We start from the raw sequence: 20,061 nt of genomic DNA, 5'->3' as shown, positions 1-20,061 counted from the left end.
AATTTTCCAATAGGTAATTAAAATTTAGTTAATTCTCTAGTCAATCTTTGTATTTATTTTTGCACAGCTGAACATTAAAAATAAGAAAAACTGACTTATATAGTTAAATGAGCATCATGACATTTGGTATTGTCTGAATAACAAATTCTGCACTGAACTGAACCACCTGAATTATATTTTTTAAACATAATTACTCCATACTTAATAACTTGGGAGGTAAAGCATCAAACTCAAAAGCATAATAAACAAAATGAAAACAACAAAAAAATTTTAGTGGAGGGGAAGAGGGGGGGGGGAGGCACAAAGAGACAGGGGACTACAGACTGAGATAATTCCTCCAGTTTTTCCTCTCACCTGCACGATTTTTTAGATACTTCCCAAGGGATAGTAAAAAAAGATTCATTCATATACTTTAAGATATTTATTAGACTTGAGAATGACTTCTTCCATGTGGGTAACAAATTTTCTTCTTCAATAAAAATGATTACCTTCTCTGCAACTTCTCCCCTAAAGAGAATTGTCTGGCTCAATTAGAGTTTAAATAACTTACACATCCACTATATGCCAAAGGTGGGACTTGAATTCAGGTCTTTCTGATGTTGGCTCTCTTTTCGCTATACCTCACTGGCCCTCTAACTTACATGATGAACCTGATTATAAGAATCATAACAAGTAGATGCCTGTCTCTGGTGTATATATAATAAAGAATATACTATGAAGAACATCTAGAAATATAAAAATACTATAGAGAATAAGTTCTTTGCATATGAAGTAATATTATCTTATATAGCTCCCAAACCATAGTAATTACTGAATACATAGACATAATAACACTTACAAAGAGAAAAATGTATCTTACTTGTGAAATGTTTAGTTTCAATTTTGAAATTTAGACTTCCAATTAAAACAATTTAATAACTTTTCACTGAATTACCTGTCCAAAGGAACCCTTTCCTATTAAAGAGTCAATTTCATAACGATCCATCCATTTTTCTCCATTTTTTACAATATAATCATAGTTATCATCATCATAGCCATCATTGTAAACTTTCCGCTCCTTTTTATGACTAGAATCATCTCCTTGGCCCTGTTGATGCCTTCGCTTCTTTTTTGCATAGTAAACCTGAAATTCAAGATACATAGTTACAGTTTTACATAAGTAAGTATAAAAATAATTTAGATAATAATTTATAAGAATGTGGTGAAAAGAGCACAACTGACAGCAATAACGGATTCATGTACTACTTATTTGTTCCTTCAAAAACATCGAAATGCTCACTCTATTTCTATGCTGAGAAAACTGAAGTTTAAATAAGATATGATTTCTGCACTCATTGAGCCTATATCCTATTCAAAACAAATGCAGTAAATGCTCTAACAGCTATTTTTCTTATAAATTACTAAGACAAAAAAGCATCTACAAAAACAGATGTCATTCTGAAGATATTACAACTTATGCTATGGTTACAAAAAATCAAATGAATATTATAATGCTCAATGCTTTCAAAACATAAACTAAATTATTGTGAGAAAATATATAAAATGTTTCTGCATCCAAAAAAAGTAAAATGACTATATTTTCAGATTTATTAGTAAAAGTCAAGACAATTTGTACAGATGACAATAATAGATGCAAGACCATTTATCTCACTTAGAAAAGTTTATTTAATTTTGTTATATTCTATTGCTACAATAATAAAACAGTAACACCATTCAGTAACATGAAAATATCTTAAGATATATAAATACACTACTACCATCCATCTATTAACACTGATGAATGATTACCTTTCCTCATTCCTCTACTCAAAAGTTCATGAGATGGCTGGCCTTTAATACAAATGAATTATAGTACTGAATTCTGAGTGTAAAAGGAAACCATGCCAGGATTAAAGTATGGAGCACGTTGACATTATGCTCCAAAGATATCTGACAGAATCTAAAGTATATAACAGATAGTATCTGACAGTATCTAACAGACAGCATCTAAGAGTCAAAGTATAGGTAAAAATAATTTGATAAGATCATGGATTTAAAGCTGGAACAGACCTCAGAAGCTGTGTAGTTGAATGTACTCAGTTTAAAAATGAGCAAAGTGAAACCCAGAGAGGACACAAGCATGACTTGTCCATGGAATAAGTTATCAGAAAAAACATTTAAACCATAAACCTCTGACTTCTGAAGAAGCGGTTTTTTTTCCCACCATAATATACTGCCTTCCATAACTTAAATATTGATTTTTTTAAAACCCATGGAATAACTGTCATTGTTTACTAAGGCCTTCAAATTCATCATCAATATGACAATTAGGGAAAACTTTGTAACCTCTATTACTCACAAAATGGTTTTCTGCAGAGCTTTCAACCTCTTTATCAGAATCATGTTAGTGTCAAATAAACAATTTACTAACTTACCTCATTAATATGTTTGTATGTTTTGATCAAGTCAACAGAGAGTTTCCTCAGAGGAGCAGTTGCTGGATCACGGAAGGTTTGGGGCATCCGTCTCTGTAACATGACAATATCAGGTATCACCTTAAATAGACAGAAAAGACTAGTACTTTTAACTAAACTACATTAACTTTGTCTACAATTAAAAATAAAAATTCCTATAGAAGGGAAATAATGTATATGCATATCTGTGTATATAAATGAGACAAATTATTATTTTGCTATTACATTAACAACCAATTCTTAAATTAGGATAAAGGCTTTTTTTCCCCCTTTATTTTCTCATTTAGGGCCCAGCCTCTAAAGGCCAGTCAGTCAGTCTCTAAAGGACATAGATGATTGATGAGATGTCCCTAACCCTCATGGAACTTGCCAACCTTAACTCTAACCAACTGGGAGACCTTGCTTATGGTTTAGAGTATAAACACAATCTAATCTAGGTGAATTCTTGCCCCAAGGAAATGAGCTCCTGTCCTTGTGCCCCTCCAATGGAGTCTGGGGGAACCTAGCTCATAAAGGAGAAAACCAAGCAGAGTGGTCTGGATCTGTCCAGACTGCTGGAGGAGGCTAAGTCTCATGATCAAGCCACCTTCTCAGCAGGAGGAGCTGAAGAATTTTATCCCACCTCCTTCATTAAATGTCCACCAATCAGGGTTATTTCTTCTGTCTGGGACATCACCATTTTGTTTGTGATTTTTCTGGGGAACGGGGGCGATAAGGGTTAAGTGACTTGCCCAGGGTCACACAGCTAGTAAGTGTCAAGTGCCTGAGGCTGAATTTGAACTCGGGTCCCCCTGAATCCAGGGCTGGTGCTTTATTCACTGTGCCACCTGACTGCCCCTGGGACATCTCCTTTTACAAAGGTATTTAAAGCATTCGGTGTCCTCATGGATTGCCTTTGGTAACCAAGAGAAACCAACGACCATCAATTTATTATTAGTTAGCCTAATTAATAAGTGATTATTAATTACCAGAAACTCTGTCTCTTTGGGTTTTTCATTCATCACAAATACAAACTAAACATATTTTCCAAGGCAACTGTTCATCATTTAATTCAACGCAGTCGTTTAAATTTTGTTAGCTTAGCATGTTCCTTGCTGCTGTCACAACTCAGACTATAACCCAAGTCCTAATACAGATAAGATACTATAGGGCTATTGTGCATTTCCTCACAGTAATGGCAACATCTTCTTTCTGTTCAGATCCCTGAACAAGATAATCATCTAGAACCAGCTGGCATAAGAGAATCTTCTTACAGAGACTACATACAGCTCAGTGATAACCAGACAACACAGTGACCTAGTATTTACTAAACCTTCCTTGCCTACAGCTGAATAGGAATTTGTTGTTAAAAGATAATTACTGGGCTGACTGGGGGAGAAAAAAAAAATCTTTATTTAAAATCTCTGATTACGGAGCCTAGTAGCTAAGATATACAGGGCAATAACCCTACTTATGTAAAAACAAAATGTTCTTCCTCAGTGGCTAACTGGTCAGCAACAATTCCCAAAGAAACATGGCAAACAATTTGCAATAATATAAAATAGTTAGAAATAACCAATAATAAAGAAAAATTCATATCAAATAACAAAAATGGGAATAGCCTATATTAAAGGGGTTATAAAAAGACAAGAATACAATATACTGTTGTTATACTTGTAAGGAGCAATTCTGGAATAAGACTAAGAAGATGACAAAAATTTGGTCCACACCCAGAGATCTCATAGCTAAGCAGGTACTCTAAATATACCAAAATATTTAAAGCTTCACACTTTGAAACTTCAGACTTTGAAGAAATAAAGAAATGGAAACAAATTAGATGTCCCATGACTTAAGAATTGTTAAACATTGTAAAACTATATTCATGTAATGGAAAATTTTCATACGATGACTATGATAAATACATAGGGAAAATTATATGAATTAATAATAAATTAAATAAGTAGAATTGGGAATATACACAATAATTTCAATGATGTAAATGGAAAGAACAACAACAACAACAAAACAAACTTAATGTTTTGTAATTATAATGAGTAAGTTTGGCTCCAAGGGAGAAAGGAGAAAATATATCTCCCTGTCTTCTAACTACAAATGAGGGAACACTACATACATGATCAGATTTAATGAATATGTTGGTTAGTTTTGCAGAACTATTTTTTTTAAAACTTCTTGTTATACTTGTTACAGAAGATGCCTCTATGGAAAGAGAAGGGGAGGGAGAGGGACATCTTTAGAAATGATGTAAAAATGAATAGTGTCAATAGCAAAAAATGTTAAAATATAATATATAGCTATCTGGCATCTAAATACATAGATATTGGCCTCCAAAAGATATTTTAATTAACACTATCAATATATCATTTTAATAAAATGATATTGTGACATTTCTAAATGATGGTTGACTCCAAGGCTTTCCACAGAAAGTCACTTGATAGATTTTAAGAATCTATCAATTAGGGGGCAGCTAGATGGCGCAGTGGTTAAAGCACTGGCCCTGGATTCAGGAGTACCTGAGTTCAAATCTGGCCTCAGACACTTAACACTTACTAGCTGTGTGACCCTGGGCAAGTCACTTAACCCCCATTGCCCTGCAAAAAAAAAAAAAAAAAAAAAAGAATCTATCAATTAGAAAATGACCACAAGGGAGGCCTGGGAAAGGTATACAACTTTATACTAAGAAGTTTCTAGTCCAAAATACTCCTCTTCTGTTACTGAAGGACTAAAATTTTCTTGCTGCCTATGAAAATGGGTCAGTTCCATTTTGTCAACACTATTTCACCAATTTTCCACCACTTTTTCTGCAGAGGATGAAGATGCCATTTCAACCACAATATAGGTGCCATGAACTGAACTAGTGAGAAGAGAAAACATTTCTCCCCCCTAGTTCTCCCTCTTTCACACAAGCTTCCAGAAATGGAGCAGGGCAGGGCCTATTTCTGTCCTGTCTTATTTGTTCCCAGTTTCAGGTACCAGAGTGATCCCTATGGACCCGGTAGTTTGAGCCATTATGACGTTCATGGCAGAATTACAGGTAGGATGGTGCAGTCAGCCAACCCATCATGGAAGCCTTGAGAAGCTAGGGTGCCTGGGACTTGGAAGTGGGATGGTAATCTATGAGAACTGAGCTAAATTTTGAACTTAATTTCCTTCTCCTTCTCCAAGACTGGGGTGGTACAAAGGAGGGGATCTGTGGGGTGGGGGATTGGAGAAATAAAATTATACTGAGGTAGATATTCTTCTTTAAACACTACTCCAACCGCTAGTGGTTAATGGAACTGAGTGCAGGGGACCATCCCCCAGACTTAGGAGCAATGACATCAGTGGGGGCTAGAGCCATCTGCAGAAAACCTAGATACCCCTAATCTGCCTTAAACGTACTAGAGAATATTGGGGTGGGTAGAAATCTAACCAATTAGGCCCTTCAAGTTTGGTGGGTACTCCTACAGGGAGATTCTCTGCCCAGGATTTTGATTCTAGATAGTCTAGACTACAAGATGCAAGATAAATTTGGCAATTTTTTTTAGGCTGTATATGTACAACTGATTTTTCCCCCCAGCGAGTGTTCCCTCATAAGTCAGATCCATTAGTGTAATTTTGAAAACTTTTTATTTTTGATAAACTGGTACATTTTTAACTTTGTAAAATATGCTGATCTGTTCCAGTATGTACTGAGTCTTATATAAGTATCTGGAATCACTAGATTGAGACTGTCTAGTTATATTGTTGTTTCTGCACTTAAGCAGACTTAGACAGCTTGTCTTTTGTAAAAACAAAATGCTCTACAACTTCTTAGGGTACCTGTACCTCGAATCCAAAAGTAGCTGACATTCTTTGCTACTTCTTTAACTGTCCTAATGGCTGAGTTTACAATTTCATTTGGTATGCTCTGGCAACAGCAAGAATCCATGGGGAAATTCTGGGTACTTTTTGGGATAAAAAGATCAAGCAAATTACCTGAATCTCTACAGGGATCACCTATGCTAGGTGTGACCCCTGAAGAATTTTAGTGTGCCCTGTATAGAAAGAGACACTTTGTTTTGAGGTACACTATCTATATAGAAAAGGGCACGTTTTGTGCAGCCCCCCAGGTGGATGGCCTTAAGCACTGAGGGAAACTTTGGAAGATTTTCCACCTAGGATGGTTATCATTGGAGAAAAGGGGCAAGACCAAATTGACCCCAGGTCCCAAACTGCTTTAGAGATAGCTTCATATAGTATGGAAAGTTCAGCATGAATCAGATCTCTAGAAGTCAGTTTTGTCTTTGCTCTCTCTTTAACTAGTGGATTAAGAAAGGTCCTGTAAGCCTGAGGCTATTGTAAACTTGGTCAAATGCTTTTGTATTTTGTTGGCTTAATTCAGGAATTTTGTAAAAAGTTTCTTGTTCTATGTATCTTCAAAACTTTGTATTTGGAGATAATTTTGATTTTCATCACATTTGGAATTGCATGTAATAACGTCACATTGGTTGTTTTGAGACTTTGTCTGACACTGGGTAAGGAAGTAAAAGGTTATGGCTTATGCCTCCCCAAAGACCAAAAAGAAATAAACTGAATTTGGGTATTTGACTGTATATAAAAATTGACCATGAGGGGCAGCTAGGTGGCGCAGTGGATAGAGCACTGGCCCTGGAGTCAGGAGTACCTGAGTTCAAATTTGGCCTCAGACACTTAACAGACTTTTGTGTGTGTGTGTGTGTGTGTGTGAGGCAATTGGGGTTAAGTGACTTGCCCAGGGTCACACAGCTAGTAAGTGTTACGTGTCTGAGGCCGGATTTGAACTCAGGTACTCCTGACTCCAGGGCCAGTGCTCTATCCACTGCGCCACCTAGCTGCCCCAGACACTTAACACTTACTAGCTGTGTGACCCTGGGCAAGTCACTTAACCCCAATTGCCTCACTTAAAAAAAAAAATTGACTGTGAGAAAAGGAAGGAAGGAAGGAAGGAAGGAAGGAAGGAAGGAAGGAAGGAAGGAAGGAAGGAAGGAAGGAAGGAAGGAAGGAAGGAAGGAAGGAAGGAAGGAAGGAAGGAAGGAAGGAAGGAAGGAAGGAAGGAAGGAAGGAAGGAAGGAAGGAAGGAAGAAAGAAAAAGAAAGAAGGAAAGAAAAAGAAAAAAGACTGCATCCCTGAGTATATGCCAGGAGGGAAAATTTCAAACAGTGGGAAATGTGTAACCCAGGAGACTCTGGGCATTTCTGAAGTAAATGTTTCTATGTAAAAGTTTTTAAAAACAAAACACTATTTCAGGTTAATCGCCCCCACAAAGGAGCTGAAGAATTCTTTATTTTAAAAATAAACAAAAGAAAGAGAAGAGGGGCTTCAGTATAAAGAAAAGAAACTCCCGACTTGTATCGGGAAATTAGAAGGTGGATGGATGTCACACAAAGAGGGAAAGAAAGAAAAGAAGGACCAGTGAATACTTAGAATTGAGTAATTGATATGAAACTCTTTCCAAACAGGAAGAAATTAGACCTTCTCTGAGTAGGAATCAGTTATGTATCCTCTATGAAATGACAGTATGGATCTACAGAATGCAGGAAATATAAATGAAAAGGTTTTAAGGCTCTTAGTAGATGGTGGCTCCCAAGTGCCAAAGGGCATTAACAATAGAAAGGTATGTTTTCTTCTTGTGAAGCAAATTCAAAACAAGATCATTTATCTCCTCCTCCTTCCCTTCCTCTACCACCACAACCTCTGAAATTTGATAATTTCTCAACTTCTAGTAATTCACATTGGTACATGATACTGCTCCCCCTCAAAATTCTAGGAAGAATGGTTATAGCAAATATAAAATTTTGTACACAAAAATGAAGACTGAGCAAAAAGTGGTATCATGCCTGGTGCCCATCAAGAATAAGGACTTCAAAGAAAAAAAAAAGAATAAGGACTTCAGAAAAGGTAGATTTGGGAACAGAGCAACTGGTTCACTAAAAGCATTACTACTAAAGCATGCTGAGAAAACCAAATTGATAGTGTCCATTTTTATAACTGATTCTAATTCTGTATCACTGACAACATTTTGTGTAACTACCTAAGTCATGTTTCATATGTCTCCAAGTTAAGTTTGGAAGTTCTGCTTTCCTATAAATTATTTATTGTCTCTGAGTTAAATTTAGACATTTAGTTTTCCTGCTAATCACTTTTATTCTTGTGTTAAGGAAATCTGTTATCCTTGAAGGATGTAGGTGGATGAAGGGAGTCTGATCTGTTATCTTTTCGACACTGGCTATCCTTCAAGAAAGTCTGATCTGTCATTGCTTTGACACTAACTAGCTATGCAGGTGACCACTAAGTTTTCCATAGCAACAAGATGGAAGGAGAGGTTGTTGCTAGCTCTGCATCCCAAATTTCCAGCCAATAATACTGAGCCCCACATCTATAATACTTCTGACTGTAACCAATTATATTGTTTTCCTCATCTATGATGCTTCCTTCTAGTTTTTGGCCTTTGTCCATAAAAATATTTTATCAGTCCTCATTGAGGACCAGAGTCTTGGTTTGCTCAGGAGGCTAAGACTTTGCTAATAAATTGATTATAATTAAGAGTTTTGTGGAGCAGCAAGGTGGCGCAGTGGACAGAACACCAGCCCTGGAGTCAGGAGTACCTGAGTTCAAATCCAGCCTCAGACACTTAACACTTACTAGCTGTGTGACCCTGGGCAAGTCACTTAACCCCAAGTGCCTCCCTTTTTTTAAAAAAAAAGTTTTGTGCTTCAGTTTACTTTAATTTCCATCATTAAAATGGATATCCTTACTAATGCAATGACCTAATTGGCACAGTTAGAAATCTAAAATTTCATTCACCTATTCATTGATGCCTTACATGGTCCGAGGTCCAATAAAGGGGTCAATCCGACCAATATACCAAGAAATAACACAGGGTTCAAAGGTATTTCTGATAGGGACAGACAGGAACAACTTTCTCAAAGTACTTTAGTGATAACAGTGGTATAGTATTGACACTAATATTTCCTCAAAGTAAAGAGACCACTGCTTGCTTCACTTTATTATTACAACATATTCGTAATGATCAAAACTAATAGGCTCAATGGGAAAGAAGACCAAAAATAGAAGATAATCAAGTTATTTACAGTTTTACATTGTGTTCTTCTGTTTAATTCTCTACAACAACTGTTTTTTTTCCTACTCCAGTCCACTGCCCTACCTTTGCATTTTTTCAAGCCAGTACTATTGCAGTTTTGAAAATGACTGATTTATAATAGCATCTAGTAATGCTAGATTATTCCAAATTTTAATCATATCCTTTGATATTTTTACAAATTTTTTTCTACAAAGTATTTTCATCAATCAGCAAAAAACTGCCTTACTCCATCCCTGACCTGGAGAACAAAGGAAAAACAAAACCTTTGATATAACTATCAAGCATTTAAGCAAAATTTTGCTCTCCTGTTGTAAAAAATCTAGGCAATTTTCTTTTAAGATTTCTTGAAATATAATAACTAGGCTCTTGTTTTGGTTGTGGCTTTCAGGTAACCCAATGAATCTGAATTTTTTTCTCCTTGATCTGTTTTAACCATGTGTTATTAGATACTTTGTACTTTCTCTGATTTTTTTTCCCAGTTTTTTAACTTTGTTTTACTATTTTTTCCCAGCTCATGGAATCATTGGCTTCTTTCTGATCCACTATAATTGGTTCAAGTTAGTTATCTGTGAAATGTTTTGTGCCTTTCTACCTCTGTGAATTCTCTTTCCAATTATTTGTTCCATAGTTCTCATTTCTTTTCCAGTTTCTTCTTCTAGGATTCTCATTTCATTGATAAAACACTTTTTAACTTCTTCCCCACCCTCCCCCTTTGCTTCCTCTCCTCCAGGAATTCTTGTTGAATTTGTACCCAAGGTATGTTTTTCTTTAAGGGCTATATTGTAGATGTTTTGGAGTCATTCTTTCCTTCTGGTTTTCTGTCTTTAGCACCACTGTCACCACAACTTTTTACTGTGGGATTCTTTTTTTTTTTTTTTGGTCATTTCAACCTTCCAATATACTTCCTGACTTCAGATTTGATTCTGTGCACTTCTGTTGGGGAAGGGCTAAACCCTCAGGGTAATTTGATCAATAAAACACTAAACCTTTAGATCCATTGTTAAGACAAGAGCCTAGCCAGGAATAATGGAGACCTGTATAAGCATTTATTTCAGTAAGATTATATTTATATAAAACTTGAATCACTGAGCCAGGATGGCAGAGAGAAGCTAGGAATTTGCCTGAGCTTTCCCGTATTTACCTCAAAAACAACATTAAATCAAGCCTCTAAACAGATTCTGGAACTACAGAACCTACAAAAAGAGAGACACAATCCGGCCACTTGAGATAATTTAGAAGACTTCAGAAAAGGTCTGTCTCACCTGGGTGAGAGGGGAGGGCGGCTCAGCACTACTTGTCTTAGCTGGCAGCTCACCTCAGCTAAGCTTGGCCCAGTGGGCAGCTCACCCAGCACAGGTTGGCTCAGTGGGCAGTTCAAAACCGCTGCAACTCAACACAGCTGAGAGTGGGGCACCTGAGAGCAGTAAGAAGCTTGCAACAGTGAACCCTGTGCCCCAGGAGCAGACTTCAACTTTATAAATTTAAAAATAGCCTACAACACGAGCAAAAAACAAAAAACAAAAAAGGACCTTACCACTGACAACTTCTATGGTGAAAGGGAAGACCAAAACTCAAATTCAAATGAGTTGATCAAAACGCCTACAAATGAAGACTCAAGTGGGAAGATGATCTTGTCTCAAGACCAAAAAGCCTTCTTTGAAGAGCTCAAAAAGGCTTTTAAAATCCAAATGAGTGATTCTTCTCTTATAACATGACTAATGCAGAAATATGTTTAATGTTATATATTAAAAAAAAACCTGTATCAGATTACCTGCTGTCTAGGGGAAGGGTGAAGGGAGGGAGAAAAATTTGAAATTGGAAATCCTAGCTAAACAAATGTTGAAAATTAAAAAAAAAATTATGAATAAAAAACAAAACAAAAAACAAATGAGTAGCAGCTAGGTAGCACAGAGGATAAAGCACCAGTCCTGGATTCAGGAGGACCTGAGTTCAAATCCAGCCTCAGACACTTGACACTAGCTATGTGACCCTGGGCAAGTCACTTAATCCCAACTGCCTCACCAAAAAACAAAACAAAAGCAAAACAAAAACAAAATGAAAAACAAAACAAAACAAAATGAGAAAGGTAAAAGAAAAAATGGAAAAAGAAATGAGAGAAATGAGTGTTACACTGCAAAAAGAAGCACAAAAATTGACTAAGGAAAACAATTCCTTAAAAAATACAATTGGCCAAATGGAAAATGTGCAAAAGCTTACTGTGGAAAATAAGGCCTTAAAAATTAAAATTGAGCAGATGGAAGCTGATAACTAACTCCATGAGACACCAAGAATCTGCTGAGCATAATCAAAAGACTGAAAAAAATAGAAGAAAATGTTAAATACCTCATTGGAAAAACAACTGACTTGGAAAATAGATCCAGGAGAAATAATCTGAGAATTATTGGACTACCTGAAAGCCATGATCAAGAAAAGAGTCTAGATACCATATTCCAGGAAATTATCAAAGAGAACTGCCCTGAAATTGTAGAATCAGAGGATAAAAATCATCACTGAAAGAATCCACTGATCATCACCTGAAAGAGACCTAAAAGGAATACTTCAAGGAATATAGTAGCCAAACTCGAGAATTATCAGGGGAAGGAGAAAATACTCCAAGCAGCCAGAAAGAAACCATTTAAATATCATGGAGCCACAGTCAGGATTGCACAGGAACTAACAGCTTCAACATTAAAGGATCACAGGGCTTAGAATATGATATTCAGGAAGGCAAAGGAACTTGGATTACAACCCATGATCAACTACCCAGCAAAACTGAGCATTCTCTTTCAGAGGAAAAGATGTACATTCAATGAATTAGGGGACTCCCAAGGCTTCCTGAGAAAAAGACCGCAACTGAACAGAAAATTTGATCTCCAAATACAAGACTCTAGAGAAATATAAAGAGGTTAGCAAGGTGTGTGTGTGGGGGGGGGGGGGGGGGGAGAGGAAGAGAAGGTTGTTCAATGATGTAAACTGCTTGTATCCCTATGAGGGAGGATAATACTTTTAACTCTTGTGATCTGTATCTCTGTTAAGGTATAGTTATTAAATCAACTTATAAAGAAACTTAAGGGACAGAATAAAAGAAGACTAGGGGGAAGAGAGGAAGGGGGAGGTGGAATGGGGTTAATTACATCATATGAAGAGGCACAAAAAGAACCCAATACAATAGAGGGAAAGAAAGGAGGGGTGAGCACTGTTGCAACCTTTCTCATACCAGATTTGGTTCAGGGAGGGAATAAAATGCACTCCCATTTGTATAAAGAAACTTAGCTTATTCTTTAAGAAAACAAAAGGGGAAGGGGAAAAGGGTGGTATTTCTAGAAGGGAGGGCACAAGTGGGAGAAAAAAGGGCAAGGAAAAGAAGGGCAGATGATAAAAGGGAGGGCAGATTGAGGGAGGCAGTAGTAAAAAGCAAAACAGTGGTCAAGTGGAATAGGGTGAAAGAAGGGAAAAAAGAGTACAAACAAAGGGGAAAAGAGGATGGAGGGAAATAAACAGTTAATAATTTTAACTATGAATGTGAATGGGATGAACTCTGCCATAAAACGGAAGCGAAAAGCAGAGTGGATTAAAAATAAGAATCCTACAATATATTGTTTACAAGAAACACATCTGAAACAGATACACACAGAATAAAGGTAAAAGGTTGGAGCAAAATATATTATGCTTCAGCTGACGTCAAAAAAGCAGGAGTAGGGGCAGCTAGATGGTGCAGTGGTTAAAGCACCGGCCCTGGATTCAGGAGTACCTGAGTTCAAATCCGGCCTCAGACACTTGACACGTACTAGCTGTGTGACCCTGGGCAAGTCACTTAACCCCCACTGCCTGCAAAAAAAAAAAAAAAAAAAAAAAAAGCAGGAGTAGCAATTCTTATCTCAGACAAAGCAAAAGCAAAAACAGATCTAATTGAAAGAGATAAGGAAGGAGATAATGAGACAACATACTAAAACCTATGGGATGCAGCCAAAGCAGTGCTTAGGGGAAATTTTATATCTCTAAATGCTTACATGAATAAAAAAGAGAAAGAGGAGATCAGTGAATTGTGTATACAACTAAAAAAGTTAGAAAAAGAACAAATTAATCCTCCCCAACTAAATACTAGATTAGAAATCCTGAAAATCAAAGGAGAAATTAATAAAATTGAAATCAAGAAAACTATAGAACTAATCAATAAAACTAAGAGCTAGTTCTATGAAAGAACCAATAAAATAGGTAAGCCTTTGGTTAATTTGATTTTTTTAAAAAAGAAGAAAACCAAATTACCAGTATCAAAAATGAAAGGGGTGATTTCAACACCTATGAAGTGGAAATTAAAGCAATAAATAGGAGCTGTTTTGCCCAACTGTATGCCAATAAATTTGACAATCTAAATGAAATGGATGAATATTTACAAAAATACAAATTGCCCAAGTTAACTGAAGAGAAAATAAAAGCCTTAAATAGGCCCATTTCAGAAAAAGAAATTGAATAAGTCATCAATGAACTCCCTAAGAAAAAAAATCTCCAGGGCCAGATGGGTTTACAAGTTAATTCTGCCAAACATTTAAAGAACAATTAATTCCAATACTATACAAACTATTTGGAAAAATAGGTGAAGGAGTTCTACCAAACTCCTTTTATGACACTAATATAGTGTTGATACCAAAACCTGGCAGAGCCAAAACAGAGAAAGAAAACTACAGAACAATTTCCCTAATGAATATCAATGCAAAAATCTTAAATAAAATATTAGCAAGGAGACTGCAGCAAGTGATCACCAGGATAACATACTATGACCAGGTAGGATTTATATCAGGAATGCAAGGCTGGTTCAACATTAGAAAAACTATTAATATAATCAATCACATCAATAACGAAACTAATCAAAATTATATGATTATCTCAATAGATGAAGAGAAAGCATTTGACAAAATACAATACTCATTCCTATTAAAAACACTAGAGAGCACAGGAATAAGTGGAGCTTTCCTTAAAATAATAAGCTGTATCTACCTAAAACCATCAGGAAACATTATATGTAATGGGGATAAGTTAGAGGCATTCCCAGTAAGATCTGGGGTGAAACAGGGATGTCCATTATCACCTCTATTATTTAATATTGTATTAGAAATGTTAGCTATAGCAATAAGAGAAGAAAAAGGAATTAAAGGAATTAGAATAGGCAAGGAAGAAATAAAACTTTCACTCTTTGCAGATGATATGATGAAAGACAAACCCAGAAACTCTATGACCACAATTACAAAACACTTTTCACACAAATAAAAACAGATCTACATAATTGGAAAAATATAAATTGCTCATGGATAGGCCGAGCTAATATAATAAAAATGACAATTCTACCAAAATTAATTTACCTATTCAGTACCATACCAATCAGACTACCTAAACATTATTTTATAGAGTTAGAAAAAAATAACAAAATTCATCTGGAAAAACAAAAAGTCAAGAATATCAAGGGAAATAATGAAAAAAAAATGCACAAGAAGGTGGGCTATCCATACCGAATTTAAAGCTATATTATAGGGGCAGCTAGGTGGCACAGTGGATAGAGCACTGGCCCTGGAGTCAGGAATACCTGAGTTCAAATCCGGCCTCAGACACTTAACACTTACTAGCTGTGTGACCCTGGGCAAGTCACTTAACCCCAATTGCCTCACTAAAAAATAAAAAATAAAAAATAAAAAAAAAAGCTATATTATAAAGCGGCAGTCATCAAAACTATGTGGCTAAGAAATAGACTGGTAGTTCAGTGAAATAGGTTAGGCACAGGAGAAAGAGTTGTAAATGACTATATTAATCTACTGTTTGATAAACCCAAAGACTTCCGCTTCTGGAACAAGAACTCAGTATTTGACGAAAACTGAATGGGAAAACTGGAATATAGTATGGCAAAACCAGGAATAGACCAACATCATACACCTTATACAAAAATAAGGTCAAAATGGGTTCAAGATTTAGACATAATGGATGATACCATAGATAAATTAGGAGAGGAAGGAATAGTTTTACCTCTCAGATCTATGGAAAGGAAAACAATTTATATCCAAAAAAGAGATAGAGAATATTATGAAAAACAAGATGGAAGATTTTGATTACATTAAATTAAAAAGCTTTTGTACAAACAGAAGCAATGCAGCCAAAATTAGAAGAGAGGCAGAAATCTGGGAAACAATTTTTATAGCCAGCATTTCTGATAAAGGCCTCATTTCTAAAATATATAGGGAACTAAATCAAATTTATAAGAATCCAAGGCATTCCGGGCAGCTAGGTGGCACAGTGGAAAGAGCACCAACCCAGGAGTCAGGAGTACCTGAGTTCAAATCCGGCCTCAGACACTTAACACTTACTAGCTGTGTGACCCTGGGCAAGTCACTTAACCCCAAGTGCCTCACTTTAAAAAAAGAAAAAGAATCCAAATCATTCCCCAATTGAGAAATGGTCAAAGGATATGAACAGGCACTTTTCTGATAAAGAAGTCACAGCTATCTATTGCTATGTGAAAAAATGCTCTAAATCACTACTGATCAGAGAAATGCAAATTAAAACAATTTTGAGGTACCACCTCACACCTATCAGATTAGCTAATATGACAAAAAAGGAAAATAATAAATGTTGGAGAAGCTATGGAAAAATTGGAACACTAATGCATTGTTGGTAGAAGTTGTGAAGTGATCCAACTATTCTGGAGAGCAATTTGGAACTATGCCCAAAGGGCAATGGGACTGTTCATACCCTTTGACCCAGAGGTAACACTACTAGGTCTGTATCCCAAAGAGAACACAGAAAAGGGAAAACGACCTACATGTACAAAAATATTTATAGCAGCTCTCTTTGTGGTGGCAAAGAATTAGAAATTGAGGGAATGCCCATCAATAGGGGAATGGCTAAACAAGTTGTGGTATATGAATGTAATGGAATGCTATTATGCTGTAAGAAATGATGAGCAGGAGTTCAGAGAAACCTGGAAGGACTTATATGAACTAATGCTGACTGAGAGGAGCAGAACCAGGTAAACATTGTACACAGTAACAGCAACATTGTGTGATGAACAATGGGGATAGACTTGGCTCTTCTCAGCAGTGTAATAATCCAAAACAGTTTCAAAGAACTTGTGATAGAAAATATTCTCAACATCCAGAACTGAATTATTAATAGAACTGTGAATTATTAATGCAGATTGAATCATACTGTTTCTACTTTTGAACTTTTTTTCCTTCTTGTTTGAGGTTTTTTCTTTCTGCTCTGATTCTTCTTTCACAAGATGACTAATGTAGAAATATGTTTGATGTGACTATACATATACAACCTATATCGGACTGCTTTCTGTCTTGGGGAGGAGGGAGGAAAGGGAGGAGGGGAGAAAAGAAAAATTTGGAACTAAAAATGCAGTGTAAACAAATGTTGAAAACTATCCTTATATGTAATCTGTAACTGGAAAATAATAAAATTAAATTAAAAACAAAAAACAAAAAAACTTGAATCAGTAGTTAAGATAGTCACATAAATAGAGGCACACGCCCCAGCCCAGCAAACATCCAAAAGCTGTAAGAGACTGAATAATGATCCAGAAATCCAGTGAGACGCTATATCAAATAGCCCAAAGCAGAATAAAAGCTGCCAGAAAAGCCAGTGCCAGTACTAGTAAACAGGTATGAGGCCTCATAGCATAAACAGAGATGAGAGATACATATATACTGAGTCTCTGAATTTAGAAACAGCAAGAGTGGAAAGTTTATTCAAGAAAGTCCCAGGGTGGTAAAGAACCTATACCATAAACTCCAGAAGATAAAGGGAGTGGTAATGCCAATATTCAGAGCAGGGCACCCGGCAACAGCTAAAATTCCACAGAGACTCCTGGATAGTCAATGCCCTGAACCTCAAAGACACCTCTGGGAGTTGGAAGTCAATGCAGTAAGCAAGTTAACCTAGGTCAAGACCAAATATGGCAATCAGCCAAACCAAAGGTCCAGAAAGGAACAGAACTTGGTCTCAGAACAAAACCCCTACGTTCCCGAAGTCCTTCAGCTCCCAAGGAAAAAGGGATAAGGAAACTGAAGACACAATTCTATGAAGACTTCCTATAGATTCAGTTATGTTAAAAAAAAAATCCAACCTAGATAGCAAGAGTAGCATTATAACTACTAAAACATAAAGGAAAAAATATTTGTTCCATAAGGATGACATGAATACCTACAAGAAATGAAGCAAGAGATTTAAAAGATGAAATAAAAGCCCTACGAGGAAAGATTCTAGAGAACAAAAATTGGTAAATCTTGTCGAAGTAACAGCCTCCCTGAAAATTATACTAGACCAAATAAAAGTCAATGACTCCATCAGACAGCCGAGAAATAAAACAAAATCAAAACACTGAAAGGAAAAAAAAAAGAAGATACAGGTCAAAGATAATGTTTAAAAAAAAATCACTGAATTGATTGAAAACCCTAATTTTAAAAAAAATCTATTTTTTTAATAAATCATAAATGAAAATTGCTGAAAGCTATTATAACTGCAGGGCAAAGTGAAGATCAAAAGAACCCACTAATCATTTCCTGAAAAAAAAAAAAAAAAAGGAATGCCAAAGCCAAAATTCTAAGCTTCAATGTCGCAGAAAAAAATACCTCAAGCAGCAGAAAATGGCTCAAGCAACAAGTTAGCATAACCTCAGGATCACACAAGACTTAGCAGCTAGGAGACATCTGGGGATACAATATTCCAAATGACAAGTAATAAGCTTGCAACCAAGAATCATTTTGCCTGCAAAGTTCAGTTGAATCCCAAAGGGGTAAAAAAAAAAAAAAGATAGACCTTTTGAGAACTTTTCTGGAATAGTGGCCTGGCAAGCATTCCTTTTGCTGAAATGCAAACACAAGATCTAGAAAGGAATATGAGCAACCAGAAGTGGCTGTCTGATGATGAAGAGCTAACATTTTAATAAGAGAAGAAACAATTATCTGTTCAGAACTTTAATATCTTTAAAGGGTAAGAGAAAGGGGGGGGTGTGCACATAACACTGGGGGGTAGACTGGTTCTGTTCTGAGGGTTTTTAAAAGAGAAATTAAAAGGAGAACGCAGAAAAGAGGAATGGGTACTATTAGCTATTTCTTATAATTGGGGTATAAGTCAGGAATCAGATGCACCTCACTTTTAACTGAACCTGGACTCTGGACAAAAGAGGGCTGCATATACTCATGCAAGTGTACACGCTCGCAAGCAAGCATGCACATACACACACAGTAATAGTATGGTGCAGAAATATATCAAACTTAATGTGGAAACTGAAGGTAATAGGGAAAAGATGACTAAAAGAAAATATAATAAACTAAGTATGGTGACTTGGCAAGTAATCCCTGTTAATAAGAAGGCGTGGTTGGTGGGTCAATCAACAAATATTTATTAAGCACCTAGTGGGTGCCAGGCACTGGGCTAAACGCTGGTGCTATAGAAAAACAAAGACAGCATCTGCCCTCAAGGAGCTTGAGAGTTCTGAGCTTTAACCAACCTTTGTCCTGAAAGTTGTCCAAAGTCAAGCACCAATAAATATGGGGCCATTAGGTTGTTTAAAAAAGGCAAACCGACTCAGGTAAGAAAAATGGAGCATGTCAAAGCTCCTGTGCTGACTGGTGGTGCTATCCAGTCCATGAATGGCTGCTGCACTTGCAGCCTGAGTTAGAAAGACAGTCTCAAAAACACACAAACTCTTGAAGAAAAAGAAAAATGGGGGAGTGGGGAGGGGGGCAAGGGGAGGACAGAGATAGAAGAAGGGAAGTGAGAGAGAGGGAGAAGAGAGGAAAAGAGAGAATAGATAATATTGAGGAGTAAATACCTGCAAACAAAACAAACTTTCTGACACCAAACTGGGAGATTAAGGAGGGAGGGAGAGGACTTAAAAGAAAAAGAAAGAAATTAACGGCTACCCATGAATTGGGGAATAGCTGAATATAGTGTGGTATATGAATTTAAGGGAATATTATTGTAACAATACAAAATTACTAAAGAGATTATTTCAGAGAATCAGACAAAGTAGGAACTGATGCAGTATGAAATGAACAGAACTAAGAGATCTTATACAATGACAACATAAAAAGAAAAACTTTGAAGACTTTAGAAATTCTGATCAAAGAACCTAAATGAATGAAGCATGTTACTTATCTCCTGACAGAGACTTGACTCAAGGTGTGAAAAGAGACATACATTTTTGGACAGATTTGTTTTGTTTAACTGCGCTTATTTATGGCAAGGATTTTTTTTTCTTCTTCTATTTCTGTATTAGTGATAATGGTATTAAGAAAAAAGAAGAAATGAAAGTACCAGTTGAAAGTTTTAAAGAGTACACATAGAAAGGAGGAGGTTCAGAAGATAGCAAAGACAAATAAGTGGGATAGTTTTGAAGTTAATTTTTTCCAGCAAGTGGCAAAAATAGAAATTCAATGGTTTCATAAATGAGGTAAACAGCCTAAGTATAAATTCACACCATAAAATAAATTCGAACAAAAAGTTCTATCTTTC

At 36.2% G+C, this 20,061-nt stretch overlaps 1 protein-coding gene across 1 annotated transcript in view; it reads right to left on the bottom strand.

The window, feature by feature from the left end:
• The window catches only part of DYRK1A (dual specificity tyrosine phosphorylation regulated kinase 1A), a 216,351-nt gene that overhangs the window by 48,721 nt on the left and 147,569 nt on the right, over nt 1–20,061 (bottom strand). Inside the window, 2 exon segments of the mRNA XM_043992698.1 lie at nt 935–1,123; nt 2,415–2,534. Coding sequence (XP_043848633.1) covers nt 935–1,123; nt 2,415–2,534 — 309 coding nt within the window.

This window comes from Dromiciops gliroides, chromosome 3, assembly GCF_019393635.1.
Source record: "Dromiciops gliroides isolate mDroGli1 chromosome 3, mDroGli1.pri, whole genome shotgun sequence".
Lineage (NCBI taxonomy): Eukaryota > Metazoa > Chordata > Mammalia > Microbiotheria > Microbiotheriidae > Dromiciops > Dromiciops gliroides.
Note: the sequence above shows the minus strand (reverse complement) of the source record. Positions and strands in the feature narration are given on the sequence as shown.